General features: G+C 57.8%; 1 protein-coding gene across 5 annotated transcripts in view; it reads left to right on the forward strand.

The window, feature by feature from the left end:
• Nucleotides 1-14,437, forward strand: part of ABLIM2 (actin binding LIM protein family member 2) — a 151,236-nt gene extending 136,799 nt beyond the window's left edge. For all 5 annotated transcript variants that reach the window (XM_032633652.1, XM_032633647.1, XM_032633649.1 and 2 more), the window contains one exon: nt 12,695-14,437. In XM_032633652.1, the coding sequence (XP_032489543.1) occupies nt 12,695-12,808 (114 nt within the window). In that variant the 3' untranslated portion in view covers nt 12,809-14,437. The remainder of the gene's footprint in view (nt 1-12,694) is intronic.
• The last annotated feature ends 339 nt before the right edge of the window (nt 14,438-14,776 follow it).

The following is a 14,776-nucleotide window of genomic DNA, read 5'->3' on the forward strand; positions in this document are numbered from 1 at the left end:
CGGTCCCAAGTGGCCAGAGTACGTGCTTCCTCCATCCTCACTGTCTTCCCAGGAGGAAATCAGTGGCCAGCAATGGACTTCACCTCCCGAGCCATGTCAGGAAGGTGTCACTGGGGTGAGGGGTCTGGAGGCTCCTGAAGGCCCAGGGCCACCCGCCGCGCCTGTGCCCCGGGGCTGGGGACACCTGAAGCAGAGTGTGTGTCCGGCCAGCGCCAGCCCCTGCCCTGCTGCCTCTGTGGGCGGGGGTTCAGGTGGCTGCTGGGAGGGAGCCGTAGGGGCGTGAATGTGGCTGAGGGGCACCAGCAGTGCCCCAGGGCTCAGGAGGGCTGCCAGGTGGGAGCCAATCTGAAAAGAAACGCCGTCTCAGGTGGTCCAGACAGTTGCTCTGGAGCCCTGATCTCCGCCCTTTAAGATGAGGGTATTGATATACACTGGGTTGGTGGCTGTACCCACAAGAGGTCACATAAAGCCCCTCCCCCAGGGTACAGGGTAGTGGTGGCAAGGAGGGGACAGGGACGCTGGTGTGGCTGCAGCAGTGGGGGGAGGCGTGTCCATTTTGTCTTCTCTGTTGCAATAGTAGGAACTTGGCCCGAAGTGGTTTAAGCTAAAAGGGAGTTGCCAGCTCCTACAACTGACGGGTCCCTTCGGGTGGGGCTTAATCATGTCTCCAGACCCAGATTCCCTCCCTCCATCTCTTGAATGTTTCCTCTGTGCGTGTTGGCCTGACTGATGGACAGATGTTCACCTCCCCTCCCCCGGGCTCAGCGTCTGCAGGGAAGAGACTCGGGGTGCGGGGGCTCCTAGAGGGGCTCTGAGACCTGGGACCTAGGGAGGGTGATGCTGGGCTCACAGCAACAGCAAGGGCTTAGCTGCAGGGAGGTGGGGAGCTGAGGCCGGGGAGGGGAAGCGCCAGAGCCAGCAAGCCCATGGATGCTGTGGTCAGGCAGTGCAGTCCACCCGCTGAGTCTTGGAGTCCCCAGGGTGTGGGGAGCATCTTGCCAGCAAAGGACCGCAGAGCCAAATGACCCCAGGGCCTTTGCTCAGGAGGCTGGCCACTTAGCAGGACACTTGGACCTCACCCCATAGAAGACGAAGGACGACTGGAATGTTCTGACCTGTTAGGAGGTGTGCAGGTCATTCCCGGGGCTGGGGGCGGGGCAGCGGGACCGGCTAGGAAGCTGGGGTGTGAGTGGGGGGCAGGGAGAGCACGTGGAGGTGCTCCGAGAGCAGGAATGCACAGAGCAGGCCCCGAATCAAGCTTAAGGGATGCCTGCCCTGTGATCTGGAAGACGAGGCCCTAGGCAGCCTCTTCCGGGGCCTCACCCGTGGCAATCCCCGCTGCCTCCGCAGGGGACACACTCTGGCTCCTGCTGAAGGTGAGCCCTTGTTGAGGGTGTGGTCTTGTCCCACTGCCGTAAAGCAGGAGGGTGTCGCGGCTGGGTGACTCAGTCAGGAGCCGCCTGAAGGGGTCCCACTGTTCTGCTTGTTTGTTCCTTAAGCGTGGGTGCCCTGAGGGCTCCTGGCTCCCACCGTGGGGGTCCTGACGCAGCAGCAGCCTCGGGGCCGCCCGCCCCTTGGGACTTGCTACTTCCCTCTTGGGTCTGGGGTTCGCTTTAACCAACTCCCATACCCCAACCCTTATTTTCCTACAGTACAGAGAGAAGGTGCAAAATATCAAGTGTTTAATACATGCAAATGTTTCCCTTTTTAAAAAGAAAAAACCTTGGAGGACGGGGTAACGGGTTTAATCACCCAAATCTCCAAGAACACACCCAAGGGTGCGTCTCTCTGTAATCATTCTCTTCCTGATCTCAGGCAAGCCGGGAGGCAAACTGGAAGCGTTTTCACAAACGGCATGTCCCACAGCCTTCAGGGTTTGGAGCTGGGGTGTGAGCCAGGAGGGGCTCAGAGGGGCTACATCCCAGCAGGAGAGAAAGGGACACCGCTGTTTTTATTTCAGGGGAGAGAGCTTTATTTTTAATATAAAAGCAGTTCATAACTCTTGTAAAAGTCCAGAAAAACACAAAGAACGTAAACATTACATGGAATTCCCCTGCCGAGTCAAGACTCCTGTTAGCTCCGGGGCAGACATGCTTCCGGAAATCTCTTTTTTTGCACAAATACCCAGAGATAACTGAATTCTCTCTTGGATAAGTAGCCTCGTACTGTTTATGCAGTTTGACATCTGCTTTTTCTCTCTTAAATGTTATGTGAACATTTTTCCATGCCATTTCATGGGGAACTGCCCGTCCTTTTCGATGGCTGCGCGGTGGTCCCGCATCCCGTTCTGAGGCCGAAAACTGTATGTCCCAACCTGGGTGGATTTGATGAGGAGTATTCTAGCAATGGTTGGTGGGGGGGGGGGGGGGTTGCTGATAAGATTAGGGTGTCTGCACTCCTTTAATCTGGCCTCAGGTGGTCTTTTCTGGAATGAAGAATACTGACATCTTCCATTTATTGGGGTTCTAGTTCGATAAAGAGCTCAAAATATATTGTTATATGTATCCCTCGAGGTGGAGCCAGGACCCTGCCCCAAGGCTGCACTAGCGTTTCTTGGCAGATCTTCCCTTGTTTCTGCAGGCCGTCCCTTCCCTGATTAGCAACTGTTCGAGTCTTCCCTTTGGAACTCAGGGAAGGTCATGGAGGCTGGAGTCTGTTCCCTACAAACAAGAAACGGGGGGCACAGAAAGGCTTCCATACCCAGGAACTGCACAGTGTCTTGCTCAGCTTCAGTTCCACACCGGGGAGGGTCCCAGGGGCCAGGCTGTGGAGTGACAGGCCGTTGGCTGGGGCTCGGTCACATGGCACAGCTGCAGGTCTGCTGTGTGCTCAGCAAGGGGAGAAGATGGATGTGGGCAGACAGCTGGCGGTTCCCACACACCTCTGTAGGGTCGGTCCCTGGAAGGAGGACCACTCTGTCCGTCGAATGGGCAAGGCTTGTTATCCATCCTTTACCGCCAGAGTGCTTGGCTGAGTCTCACTGGTTTGGTGAACACGTGCTAGGCATTGAGCTGGGCCCTAGGGGACACACAATGAGCAGAAACCAGCATGAGCTCTGCCCGTAGACTCAGCTTGGTGAGAGGTAGACGTCAATCAACTGATGACCCAAATGAGTGTGTGAAGTTATACACCAAGGTAAGGGCTCTAAAGGAGAGGAGGGTGGGCCTGTGAGCATTTAAAAGGGGGTAAAAGTTAACTGGGTGCAGTAAGTGTGCCTGCTTGTGTGTGTGTGTGTGTGTGTGTGTGTGTGTGTGTGTGCGCGCACACGCACTTGCACCTAAGGTGAGTCATGGCAGGTAGGAAGAGAATTCCAGGAAGAGCACACAGCAGGTGCAAAGGCCCTGGGGCAGGAGGCAGCATAGGCTGTTTGAGAAGGAACTAGCTGTGCTTGAGTGGGTGGTGGGTAGGAGGGGCCAGGCCTCTGTAGGGCCCTGAGCCACGTAAGCAGTTTGGTTTCTAGGAAAGGCAAGGCTTTCAAGTTGCAGGACGACCTGATTATGTAAGTAAAACAGTGCCCGAGGCGGCACCGTGAAGCCTGAATTGGCCGTGTGGATGCAGGGAAACCGTTCTGGAGGTGGTTGGGTTATCCGGGCAAGAAATGATAGCATCTTGGAGAGGGTGGTGGCAGTGCGGAGGTGAGAAGCAGGTAGATTCAGGCCCTTTTTGGGAGGTCAAAGTGGGAGGGGCAGGGACACGCCTGGCGTGACTCCGGGCTGTCGGGATGGGGTGCTGGGTAAGTGGTGGTCACTTGGTGCAGCAGGACGAACCCTGCTTCTGATAGCGTTTGTCGCTCTGGCCTCTGAGGCACAGACAAGGGAATACAGGATGCTCAGCCTGACAGAGAGGAAGGTGCCATATAGGCCCCCGGAAGCCCATAGTAGGTGCTCAGTAAAGGTTGGTGACTCATGGAGGTGTTTGGAAGGAGTGTGGCAGTCCTCCGCTGCTCTGGAAGTGCTGTCACATGGAAGGCAGTCAGATGACTCGTGTGATCCCAATGCGCAGAGCCAGGTTCGGGCTTCCCGGGGAGACCCGTCCGGGGCCAGTTTTACACCATCCCCGAGATCCAGCACTTTCTGTCCTGGGGGGTCTGGGTCCCAACGCCTACCCCTGGCACCCAAGGACCTCATGCCTTGGAGGGTCTCAGATCCTTCCTGCGTTTGGCTGTGCCAGGAGCTTCCACTCTGAGGGGGAAGAGCCTTGCCTGCCCCGGGCAGACTCAAGTGTCCTCTTACCTGAGGCCACTCCTGCAAACCTCTGCGCTGCCCGACGTTTGCCGAAAGACTGGCCATTTTGCTCGTGTATCAGCCTCTTGCCATCCAAAGGTGGCATCCTGGTGGAGGGAGAGAGCACTTAGGGTCGGGATGACCTGGGTGTGAACCCAGTCTCCATAATGTCTAGCTGTGTGACCACAGACAAGTTACTTAACCACTCTGAGCCTGACCCTTACTTGTCAGATGACATCGCTGTTGCCTGTCCTGCTGGGTGGTTTGAGCATCTATTCAGTTGTTCAGAAGTAGCCGTGAGCACCTGCCGTGAGCGAGCCCCAGGCAGGTGTGATGTGCACATGGTTTCAGTTATTTTGTCCATGTTGCCCCCAGTTTACCAACCTGGGAACCGAGTAGGCCAGTATGGATTAGACAAAGGTTTCCCCGGGGATGGGGTGCTATGGGCTGGCCAAACAATGATTGCTAAGAACTTAGTGGAAGAGCAAGGTGGCTGGCTGTGAATGGAGGTAGGATCAGCCACAGGCTTGGCCGCCAGGAGAACAGAGGTCCCTCCTTGATGCCCGATATGGGGAAGAAACAGGATGTTTGAGAATTTATCAGATTTGGCTTATTTACAAGCCCTTGATCACTAGGCTGTCCCAAGCACTTGACACGTTCCTGTACTTGGTTTTCACAAGTTGGTGCAGCAGCTACAGAGGAGGCCTTGGTGGGAAGGGGTGGGGGTAGGGGAGCTGGAGGACATCCCCAGGCCCTCAGCTTCTGGGGGACAGACCTGGGGTTCCAGCTAAGTAGTCACACAGGGCCACTGTGCTGTGCATCTTCCTGGATTAATTACAGTATTAAAGTGAATTTCTAACCACCCTTCCTTGCCCCAACCTCCCAGAGCACACATTTGGCTCCTTAGGTAGGAAAGTGTATCAGCCAGGGCCTTCCAGAGAATCAGAACCAAAAGTGTATCAGCCAGGGCCTTCCAGAGAATCAGAACCAAAAGTGTATCAGCCAGGGCCTTCCAGAGAATCAGAACCAACAGGATACAGGTAGACAGACGGACAGACAGATATGGACATAGACATGTATTAAGAAATTTAATTTAAGGAATTGGCTTCCCGAGGGGCTGGCAAGTGTGGAATCCGCAGGGCAGGCCAGCAGCAGGCTGGATGGACACTCGAGTAGGAGCTGACAGGTAGAAGCAGAATATCTCCTTCTCCAGGAAGCCCTCAGTGATTGCCTCAACGGAGTGGATGAGGCCACCACATTATGGAGGGTCATCTTCACTTAAAGGCTGATTGTAGGCATGACCACATTGACAGAATACCTTCCCAGCCAACCCTAGACTAGTGTTTGGCCAAACAGCCGTGCACCAGGGCCTAGCCAGGCTGACTCATGCAGAGAGCAAAGGCTGCCGGCTGAACAGGTTTGGAAGGAGGGTGTGTCCAGGCGAGTCCCCAGGGTCCTCCTTTCTGAGTGCTCAGCAGAGGCAAGGCTGAGCGGCTCCTCTGGGGCCACCTCTGCCAGACCCTGAGGCTAAATGCACACCTGAGTTTGCTCAAGCAGGAAAAGCCCAAGTTGTTGGAATTTGCCTGAAAAATAAGGTCCTGCAGTTAAAGAATACGTCCTTTGTTTAGACCCATCCAACCGGTCTGATAAGAACCTGACAGACTGATGGTGAAGTGTGGGTTCCCAGCCACTGGGTGTGCCTGGGAGATGGGTCTGCCACAGCCTCTGGGACCCTGGGGCCTCCCAGGAGAGGCTCACAGGAACAGTCCTCCAAGGCCAGGCCAAGTGGCAGGGACTTAGGGGTGGAGGGCGGGGAGGGAGGGGGGAGACACAGTGCAGAGTAGGGCAGGCAAGTGGAATGGGCTCTGAAGGAGGAGAGAGGAAGCTGGGAGGCAGCGTGGCCGGCAAGGTGAGAGCACAGATTTAGATTCAGGGATGCAAAGAGCACAGATTGTCCGTGGATGAGGATGGGAGACAAGCCCATCCTGCCCTACTGGAGCTGAGAACCAGGTGAGATCAGCAGTGGCTCCGTACTGAGGGACACACATGGCCTGGGGCCTGCTCGCTTGGCTAGTGCAATCCGGGAGGGCCCTCTGGAGGAGGGGGGCATTTGAACTGGTACCTGTAGAAGAAGGAGGAGCAGCTCTGTGCAGTGGAGGGAGAGCATGGCATGTTCCAGAACCCGTAGGTGCCCACCGTGGAGCAGAACGGTGGTGGAAGAGGTGGGCAAGGACACGGTGAGGCAGGGCCTCGGGGCCACCTGGCAGCCACGTCACTCCACATCTCGGAGCCTCCGTCCCCGCCCTTCCCCATACACTATGCAGACATCACGAGCCTGTGATGGAGAGCTCCCGTCCCTCACCTGGCACAGAGGAGCAGTCTGCAGATGGCAGGGATCATTGTCATTATGGTGATGCTGTCGTTATGGTGATGCTGTTGTTATGGCGATGACGTCAGGGACCTCCGGCTAAGACGGCAGAAGCTTCAGAGCATGGACCCAGCTCAGCCGGGCAGGGCTCCCCTCTGCAGACAGGGCCTCCTTGTACAGTGTGTGGGGCAGGGAGGCACTGTGGGACCCAGGCCTCAGAAGAAACGTGGGCCCTTGCCGGTCCAGGATTCTCAGACTGAGCGGGTCTGGGGCCTGAGCCCACCCGATCAGCCCCCACTGGAGCAGGGGGCCTGGCAGCGGCCAGCGGGCTGGTAAAAATGAAAACTAGAATCTCAGGGCAGGTGACGATGGCAGCAACTGTCATGAAGTCCCTTCCCAAGCCTGGCCAGTGGTCCTGCATCAGTGCAGGAGGATGGCGGGGTTCAGGGTCCGAACTGGGATCCCCGAGTAGGCCTCCTGGACCCGGACGCCGCGTGTATGAGTGTGCGTGATTCTACCAAAATGGGCCACTGCGTCATCGTTTCGGAGGGTCCGTGACCCAGAAAAAGTGGGGCTTTCTGCCCCAGAGGGACAGCATGCATGGCCCGGCTTCCAGGTACACAGGCCTCGGTGGGCCCGTCTGCCAAGGGGAGGGGTAGCCCCCCCGCTGCGTGGACCTGCTGTTCTGAACGGCACGGTGGTCTCAAGGAACAGCAGGTGACAGCTTCTCAGAAAGAGCCCTGGACCCCCCTCCAGAAGGTCCGAGTTCTAATGTGCCACTTGCAGGCTGGGTGACACGGGAGACGTCCCCGTCTGTGGCCCGGTCCACGTCCTCTGGGCACCACCAGCTCCCACACTCGTTGCCTCCCTGGGTGTGAGTGCACGTGTGCGTCTGGCACAGAGCCGTGTGTGCCCTGGGTTCCCGGCTGCCATCCCTTGATGAGCCCTTGCTGCGAGCAGAGGTTAGTGGCCGTTACTGATTCCTGTATTCAGGGAGCCCTTGGCGATGGAGCCAGGTTACAGGCTTAAGTCAGATCATGTCCCTCAGAAAACTACCTCTGGCTGTAAGATGCTGGTGGCATGTCATCAGTGCTTCACAAGGCATCAAGGCCTCCAGGTCCCAGGCCCTCGAATGGACTTAATTGTGCTCTGACCCACCTGCCCGGCAGGTGTGAGATCTCTGTGGGGTGGGCGCACCTGGTCTGGTTTATTTCTGCGTCCCGGCACCTGAATGAGGAGAGAGCAGAGCGCCTGCATAGGACCAGCCCTTCCCCTCCCTTCTCTCCACTCACCCTACCACCCAGGAGCGCCCCATGCAGGGGCCCGGGCACACAGGCCCTCTCCCTGCCCAGGGGTGCGCGTTACGGAGGGACCCCTAGTGCATCCGGCTTGCTCAGAGATCAGGGGCTGCTACGGCCGCTCGTGTTGTTATATTTTCAGGAATTTCCCACGCTGGTTGTTAAACTGAAAAACAAATGATGTAAACTTACGATTATAAAAATTACATTTAAAGCAAAGGTGATAAATACTCAACACTCCCTCCTCCCTAGTCTCTCGACTACATTTTACTACCATCTGTGCTCTCGAGGTTACTTAACCGCCATTGCATCTGTGCGCGGGAGGAATCATCTGTGCTCCGGGGCATCTCTTTCCAGCTCTGCATTCAGTGGCGTCACGTTGGAAGCTTGAAACTGGCCGTGGTGTATTTACACCACGGAAAGGAAGCTTGCGGGTCTGGGAGCTTGGGGTGACGGGTGCAGTCAGGAGAGACTTCCTGGAGGAGCTGACACCCAAGCCCAGGTCTGGGGAGTGAGTAGGGGTTACGTGGGCAGAGGAGGAGGGCCCGGCATTCCAGGCAGAGGGAGAGTGGGCTAAGGCACAGACAGGATTATTCCGATTTTACAAACATCACAACTGAGGTCGTGTCGCTCAGCACAGCTGGACAGGCCTGGAGCCAGGACCGGATTCCTGTGTGTCTGGCTCCTGAGCCCGAGGTCTTTGCACGATGCTGCCCTGGAGGGTGACACGTAGGCGGACCCCTGGCAAAGCGTGTGGGACCTCTACCATGCTGCAAAAACGTCCTCCTCCCCAGGGGCTCTCCCCAGTGCACCCCAGAAGCGAGGCCATCCCGGAACGTCCCTCGGCCCAGGCACCACGCCCTGGGCTGCCTTCCTGCCGGCTCAGGAGGGAATCCGGCCGTGCCGTGCCTGGCGGGGCAGGGAAGCCTTCCGGAGCCAGCGGCCGGGGGAGTTGGGCCAGGGTCAGAAAGCCGGCTCTGGCCTCTGGGGTCGGCCGTGCTCTGCCACGTTCCTCCCGCTGTGGCAGGCACTCGGGCGGGCAAGAAGAGCCCTGGATGGGGGGCCCTGACTCTGCCTTGACGGACATTACCGAGTTCCCAGCTGCCAGGAGCGGGGGCCTTTAGCCCCTTCTTCCCTGGGAGGCTGTGGGATCAGCCAGGTGTGGTGAGATACTGGAGACCACAGAGCTGGAGCTGGGATGGCTAAACAGATCCCTCTGCCAGGCCTTCCCCATGTGACCCTCTCCTGCCCTCCAGAGCCCTCAGGCAGCCAAGTTTTGTTCTCAGCCTACGGATGGGGAAACAGGACCAGAGCCCGGGGGTCCCTGCCAGCCCCCAGGACTCGCCCTTAGCCTGAGTCCCCAAACCCAGCTGCTATCAGCTGCTCTGGGAGGCATGTGACACACGCGGGCTCCTGGGCCCCTAAGGCTGCCTTGGGAGGTTTTGGGGGGGCAGAGGGGAGGGTGCAGGCACTCTCAGATGTGACAAGCACCCAGGGTCATTGTGACAGGCCTGCGGGCTTGGGAACCCAGCTGGGACACCGTGCAGCACCCCTCCCTCCCTCCCGCCTCCGGCTGCCTCGCCGGCAACGTGGTGGGCTCCTGTGGCCAGGTGGGGGCCAGGCGCGGGGAGCAGGGTTGGGAGCGCCAGCCCCAGAGGGTCCTCTCCTTTGCCTCTCCTCCTGCCCGCTAACCCACCACATGTCCCCAGTTCACAGGTCCCCAAGGTCGGGTGTCCCCTTGCCCGTAGAACCCAGGTTCCTGTACAGCTTTTCGGACTCAGTTCTCAGGGCATCTTGGTCTGGAGGCTGGAGGATGGGCTGCATGGGACCTGCGGGGGGTGCCGGGGGTAAGTGACTCCTTGGGCCCCCTTCCCACCCCACGCAGGCCCTGCTGTGGTCCCCCTGCCGCTAGCGGGAGGCTCCCGGCCGGTGAGCACAGGGTCACCCTCACCGCGCCGCTCTCCCCTTCCCAGCTTAGAGCGCGGTGACCTGTGTCGCTGCTCTCCCTTCTCCTCCCCTCTGTGTGTCACCGCCTGGGAGACCCAACCCCGGAGACACCCGGTGGCCCTAAAGCAGGAGATCACAGGCTGCAGGGGTGCTGGGCATCACCCTGCCAGCCCGGCCCATGCCTCCCTGGGATCCCTGTTCGCTGTCACCTCTGGGCCCCTTCCCCTTGCTTCCACCTCCCAGGGCCCGGCCCTGGAGGCCAGCATCTCGCTCAAGCCTCATCTTTCTCTGCCCTGCCGCGCTCCCATTAACCACCCACAGCCATGCCCCCCGGGGCCTCAGGACCCCGGCCTGTGTCAGGCTCCCGCTCAACACCCAGCCAATAACAGGAGACACGATTTTCCTTTTCTCCTTCCCGTTGGGCGTCTTGGTTGACCCACAGTACTTGGGAAGGTTGTGACACGGTACCTGGAAGTGGGTGCCGCTGTCTGAAGTGACAGTTCTGAGTCCCCGTGGGCTGGGTTGTGGATTCCCCAGATCGGCAGGAAACCCCAGTGTCAGTGCCATGCAGGTGGCTCGTTTCTGGCATATGCCAGCACGTTCTTCCTGGTTGCAGGTGCGAGATGGCAGCAGGCAGCTCACGGCCCTTCCCTGGCGGAGACTAGCTTGATGGTGTGTGTGTGTCTGTGTGTATCTGTGTATGTCTGTGTCTCTGTGTGAGTGCGTGTCTAGTATGTCTGTGTATATCTACGTGTCTGTGTGTGTCTGCATGCCTGTATATGTCTGTGTATGTCTTGTGTGTGCGTGTGTGTTTGTGTGTCTCTGTGTGTGTGTGTCTAGTATGTCTGTGTGTACCTATGTGTTTGTATATGTGTGTGTGTCTCCGTGCGTGTCTGTGTGTGTATGAGAGTGTGTGCGCCCTCTGAGGACCCCAGGCCCAGATTCAGTTAGGAGGGCCTTTTGTGACTCAGCAAAAATGGGTCCCTTGGGTTCCCTCCCCCATATCCTGCCAGCAACTGGGCTCCAAAGCCCAGGGCGTGCCACACATATCTGGTGATTTTTATGCAGCACACAAGTGGCAGTGACTCTGATGTTTCTGCTTTCCGTAGTTAACCATGTGTTTTCACACCGTTTTCTCTCTTGCTTATCACAGTAACCTTTAGTATGAGGTGCTTTGTTTTAAATTTAAGGAAACCACTCTTTGAGGGGCAACAATTGGGTTTTTTAAATTATAAAAGTCACAATTTTAACCATTTTAAAGTGTATGACTGAGTGGCGTTTAATACGTTCTCAAGGTTGTACGACCTCCACTACCTCTATCCAATTCCAGAACACTTTAATCAGGAAACCGCGTACCACTGACCAGCTCTTCTCCGGTCCTTTCCCTCCCCAAGACCCCGGCAGTGACTACTCTGGTTTTGGTCCCCGTGGATCTGCCCTTCCTGGATGTTTCGTATAAATGGGATCAGCCTAACGGCCGTGTCTGTGTTTCAGCGAACGTCAGAGCTTCACGACTTTTTATGGACGAGCCGTGTTCCCGAGTCTGAATGGAGCTCGTTTTGTTTATCCGTTTGTCCTTCGATGGGCAGTTGGGTTGTTTCCGCTCTTGGCACTTGTGGGCGATGCCGCTGTGAACGTGGGTGTGCAGGTGTCCGCGTGAGTCCCTGGTTTGGGTCGTCTGGGATCTGCTTGGGAGTGGATCTGCTGGGTCGCACGGTGATCCTGCTAAGTACGTGGAAGAACGGCCATACTGGTTTCCACACAGCCACACGGAAGCCACACTTCTCAAATGGGGGCCAGAGGGGGATTTGAACCGGCTCCTCTGGGGCCAGAACCTGACCCCCGCTCCCATTGCAGACTGTCCCCCACCTCCTTTCCGTCTTCCCCTCAGCCCTCCCAGGCAGGAGGGGGACAGCCTCACTCCCCCTGGGAAGCCCTCCCGGGAGATGGTGCCGTGGCCACCTGAGCCAGGTCTCGAAGGACAAGGAGTTACTCAGAGCCTGCTGAGGAAGACAGATGTGGGGTTGATGGGAGCAGAAACCTGCAAGGAACAGTCTAGAATTCGGGTGGCGGTCAGGGGAAGCTCCACAGAGGTTGCTGTATCTTGAATCATAACAAACGTGCCCAACACACACTGGCCCTGACCGTGGCCGGGCTCAGCCCTGAGAGCTGACCTGCACTGACCCACTCACCCACACACCTCTGGGGGGGTTTCCAGGGTGACCCCACTTACAGGTGAGTAGACTGAGGCTCCAGAGGCTAGCTGGCGCAGGTGCCCTTGACACCGTGCCGTTCAGCTTCTCCATTGTGCCCCCGGGATCGGGCTCAGAGAGACAAAAAACTCACGGTCACACAGCAGAGGAGGGGAAGAGGGAGGATTTGAACTGAGGCTCCTTTGCTCACCTTCCACACCTCAGCGTCCTCATCTGTGAAATGGGGGCGAAATAAACCACTCACTTCCGGCTCTCACACGGCGGCCATGAAAATTAAATGAAATCATGAATGTGCCCACATGTGCAAATCTCGTGAAATCTCAGCCAGTTCCCGGCAGGAGGAAGTCCTCTCCCGGGTGTGCTTTCAAACTTTGTCTGCAGTGGGACACGTGTCTGTAGGTGTCAGGAGGCAGGGCTCTGGCCCCACTTCTGCAGCTGGTCACCAGCCTGGGGCCCTAACCGGATCTCTTTCCTCTGGGCTTGGTTCTGTCCACTGCAAAGCAGAGCGATGGGGATACAGAGGGAAGGTGGGAAGCCCGAGGGCCCCGGGTGCGCTGAGGGGACCACCGCATCCTTGCTGCAGATCCCGCCTCAGGGGCCGAAGTTGCTGACTGCTCCCCTCTGGGTTTTCATTTTTATTTGAAGAGACACTTGTCGCCCGAGGAGTTCCAGGAAGTGTTTGGGATGAGCATGGAAGAGTTTGACCGCCTGGCCCTCTGGAAGAGGAACGACCTCAAGAAGAAAGCCCTGCTGTTTTGACGCTGCCGAGGCCCCTGACCACGGGCACGCCTGCGGGAACCACCAGACCCCTCCTCTTGCACTTGGCTTTGGCTTCTCTGTGTCTACGGTGGACGGTGGGCGCCTGGAAGGGCCAGGCTGGGCCCTGGGGGTGGGAGGAGGTCCCAGAGCAGGTGCAGCACCCCACCCCCCCGCCCCGTTTCTGCCAGCAGCGCTCCCGCCCGTAGTTTAGGGCCCAGACGCCTGGCTTTGCACTACTCCTTCCCCGCTGTTGCTTGCCATCACGGAGATGCTGCAAGGTCACTGCCCCGGCGATGGAGGAACAGACAAGTGCAGCCCACCCCCCAGGCCTCCGGGCAGTGCCCACCCCACGCTGGTAGGACAGAGGTGATGGGACCGGAGATTTGAGGAGGCCTGTCAATGACAAGGTCGTGGGTGGGTGGGCGCACGGCATGGCCCCCCTCACCCGCTCAGCCTCAGGAGGCATGGCCTGGCACATGGGCCCCCCACCCCCGAGGCAGGGGGAGTGCCACCCAGGGCTGCAAGAAGCATGGGGGCTCGGTTTTTACGGCCTTTGTGATGAATCGGTGTTTAGGGAGGAACTTCAGTCTAAACAGGCACCTTCTGCCAGGGCCCCCCGTGCACTGCATTTTTCTTCCAGATCATCCCTTAGATGCCTAAATGATATCTTTAGAGTAACACAAAAGTTTTTATTTTATTAAAAAGTAGAGCCTACTTAAAGACGCCATATATAAAGAGTTTAATTCTATGGTCCCACTGAAGGGGAGCACCTCCAGCCTGATTCTCCACTGTTCGCATCTGTGTGGTTTCGGGTTTGGGGGGTGTTCCTAACACACAGGACTCCTTGTCTGTTTTCTTTGTGCTTTTTTGCTTTTTGACCTGTCATACAGGTACCCCGAAAGGCAGACCCACTCCCCACCCCCCCCCATAATGCTGTGTGTAAGTACACGTAAAGTACAGCCACCACTGTTTTTCTCGCTGTCATTTTCCAAGTCTTGGAGAGAAGACATCCTCCCCTGACGGCCAATGCCCCAGAATGAAGGATTTCCATGCCCTCTTGGTGACGTGGCCAGGGGTGTCCCACCTTCCCCCCTTCTCCCTATAAAACACAGACACCCCCAGGGAGCGGTGCTCGTGCCTGGTCCAGAGACCGACAGCCAGACCCTCGGGGAGATGGGATGGGAGGTGCCACCTAGATCACAAAGTCAGCAGGGCATCCACGGCAGGAGGCCGGCGGGTCCCCCGCTGGAAGGCATCCTGCTTGTGATTAGGTGTGCGCTAGAGCGTGGTGCCTGACACGGAATGTTTGTCAATGCGTTGAGAGGCCTGTGAAACACTGCAAAAGTGTCCCCAGAGTCTGTCCCCCTCCCCGTCTTTGTGAAGCTGCATCTTTCTGTGTGTCCTCGATGTTCCCATCCGTGAGTCAACGTCAGTCACTCAGCTTCCTTTTGGCCCCGTAACACGCCAGTCCCTCTGCGCGCCCGGCTTCTCACCAGCCCAGCTTGGCCAGGGAGCGGAGTTCTCAGCACCTAGTACGCTTCCCTCCACTTTGCGATCTGAGCCCTGGCCACTGGAAACCCCCAGTTTCTCACGAGTGAACGTCATGTCGGAGTAGGGGAGCCTGGAAAAATAAAGGATGATGTATTGTAACTTGTGAAAGTGAAAAGCCACTTCTTATAAAGGTGCGTCATTTCTAGGAATGGACCCCCTTCTGCCGACAGTCGTTGGGGACAGCGTCTGCCGAAAGTGGTCACCCCGGAAGCCTGCACAGAGCCGGGCGGGACGGCCCCAGAGTTGGCATCGGGAACGCCCTGGGACAGCGCTCTCAGGGGCAGCGCCTAAGGGTGGGGCCCTCTGCTTGCTCTAGAGCCCCTCAGCTAGGCACCAGGTGCTGACGGGAGGGATGCTTATGCCTGTCCCCGGTCAGCCTGGGGAGACAGGCCGGCAAACAGACAATGACAACAAGAC

Source organism: Phocoena sinus, chromosome 5 (genome assembly GCF_008692025.1).
Source record: "Phocoena sinus isolate mPhoSin1 chromosome 5, mPhoSin1.pri, whole genome shotgun sequence".
Classification (NCBI taxonomy): domain Eukaryota; kingdom Metazoa; phylum Chordata; class Mammalia; order Artiodactyla; family Phocoenidae; genus Phocoena; species Phocoena sinus.